This window comes from Micropterus dolomieu, linkage group LG12 (genome assembly GCF_021292245.1).
Source record: "Micropterus dolomieu isolate WLL.071019.BEF.003 ecotype Adirondacks linkage group LG12, ASM2129224v1, whole genome shotgun sequence".
NCBI classification, from domain to species: domain Eukaryota; kingdom Metazoa; phylum Chordata; class Actinopteri; order Centrarchiformes; family Centrarchidae; genus Micropterus; species Micropterus dolomieu.
This window is the reverse complement of record NC_060161.1, coordinates 26,614,634-26,616,654: the sequence shown is the minus strand read 5'-3', so window position 1 is coordinate 26,616,654 and position 2,021 is coordinate 26,614,634. Positions and strand designations below refer to the sequence as shown.

The 2,021-nt window shown below is 36.0% G+C and overlaps 1 protein-coding gene across 1 annotated transcript in view; it reads left to right on the top strand.

Moving 5' to 3' along the window:
• The window catches only part of LOC123980582, an 8,324-nt gene extending 7,325 nt beyond the window's left edge, over positions 1-999 (top strand). The window contains exons 9-11 of the mRNA XM_046065035.1: positions 243-340; positions 476-515; positions 946-999. Of these exons, the coding sequence (XP_045920991.1) occupies positions 243-340; positions 476-485 (108 nt within the window). The 3' untranslated portion in view covers positions 486-515; positions 946-999. The remainder of the gene's footprint in view (positions 1-242; positions 341-475; positions 516-945) is intronic.
• The last annotated feature ends 1,022 nt before the right edge of the window (positions 1,000-2,021 follow it).

The following is a 2,021-nucleotide window of genomic DNA, read 5'->3' as shown; positions in this document are numbered from 1 at the left end:
TGTACGATCGGGAGTCTGCAAAGGGTGTTTTATTTTGAAAATCAACCGGATTCTGTATACCGTTTTGTGTCTTACTTCCTGTCTGGTTCATCTGCTCTGTGCTGCTTGACGTGGCTTCTTGAACATTAGCAAAATTTCATTTGAAAAATAGCAAAACGAATCGTAATTGCAATATTTGGCAGAAAAATTGCGAATCGTTCAGTCCTACATTTGTGTGTGTGTGTGTGTGTGTGTGTGTGTAGGCAATCGTGTGTTTTGAGAAAGAGGAAGACGCTAACAAACTGAAGAGCGTAAGGAGCCTCACTGTGAAAGGAACAGAAATCACTGTTATCAGAAAAAAGGTATTACACTTTTCCTTTCTTTCTTCCTCCTTGGTAAATTTACATATTAACATGTGTCTGCTGTTGTGTGGTCATGCCGTCAATTATTAGATTAATGTAAAATAACTACATGTATTTGTTATATAATTGTTTACAGGAGACTGATTCTAAGGAGCAAAAGCAGCCTCCTCAGAAGTGAGTTGTGTTTCACATAGATTTATTGCGATGGAAGTTGGAGGAGTTTATCTTGTTTTTGTCAATATATTACTGAAAATATTGAATTGCTGTTTAAATTTGCGTCCTCAGTGAAAAATTTGTTATCACATTGGAATTTTTCAAATATTCAGAATTGACTGTGCTTTTTGTATTTGCTTTTTGGGATTTAACCTAATGACTGATCATCAGCGTACATGTATGTGTGTGTGCACAGGAGATTGACACTATTTGAAACACCTGTACAATTTATTATGCTCCAAAAATATTTTTTTCATTTCTATAAACTGTACAGGTATTGTGTCCAAGATATTGTGTCTATCCCGTTTGTTAAATGTTTTTTCAAATTGTTTACATTGTTGTTGTTTGTTATCAGTTAATTCTAAAACATGTAACTCAATTTTGTTCACAGAGAACCTGCCACATTCAGTGTCTTCACACCTCAAACCACTACATCCACAACCACCACTAGAAAGGTTCGTCTCCCTACATGTAGCATGCGTCCGTGTAAATGGCCTTTACCCTGGGGATCCAGAATAGCCACAACATGCAAACTTACCCATCAGAAGATTGCAGCTAAAGGCTCAGTTAAAGGTAGGACTGTCATGAAGTCAGTAGCCTGCGTTTCCAAAGTGAGGAACTTCTCAACCAATCAGGTAGCTATAACGGCAAAAACAGGAAATTTGTCATCTGCGAAGCAAGCTGTGAAAAAGCCAAAAAACTCAACTGAAGCTGCTGTGGAGGCAGAGCTGCCAAGTGGAGGGATGGAGAGAAAAACAGTGCAAAAAGGTATGTTGGAGACCTTTTTGATAGATGAATGATGAAGTATGTTAAAATGTGGTGTTTGTAGAAAATGTTGAAAGAATGAATTAATGGACATTTGGTGCTCTAGGGAGTACTTGTGGAAACAGGACAGTGTATGTGGGATTGACACAAAATAAACTTTAGTAGTTTTGGACAACCGTGGAGCTCTATGGCCCAGAGGAATATCAGGCTTTAATACACACATGATACTTGATCATAAGATACTTTAATTGTTGTGTTTGATCATTTCTAATATTACCAGATTTGTCAAGACATCTGCTACGGTCAAAGATAACCTCCTTTTTTAGCTTTGCAGCAATGAATTTTTCAGCGACCCTAATGTTTTTTAAAAGGTTTATGTAGCTTATAAAGTCAAATTTGAAGCTATTATCAAACACTGAAAACTTCAGTTTCTGACTATTTCAAAATTTCCCAATGTAAATATAGATGTATGCCAATCTTTAAAATACTTAAAATTGAAAAACATTGAATTTGTATAATGTGTTTGCATGTGGTTATTTAAGCTCTTCCATTGTAACAAATACAAAAAACCCATTCAATAAAGGTTTTGTTTTGGCACTGACTTTGATGCGACTGTATGTAAAGGGGGGGTGATGACGTTTCAAAATATGGATATTCATGTTAATAAAATTTGACATTTGAACATCCTGTGACTGCAGTGAA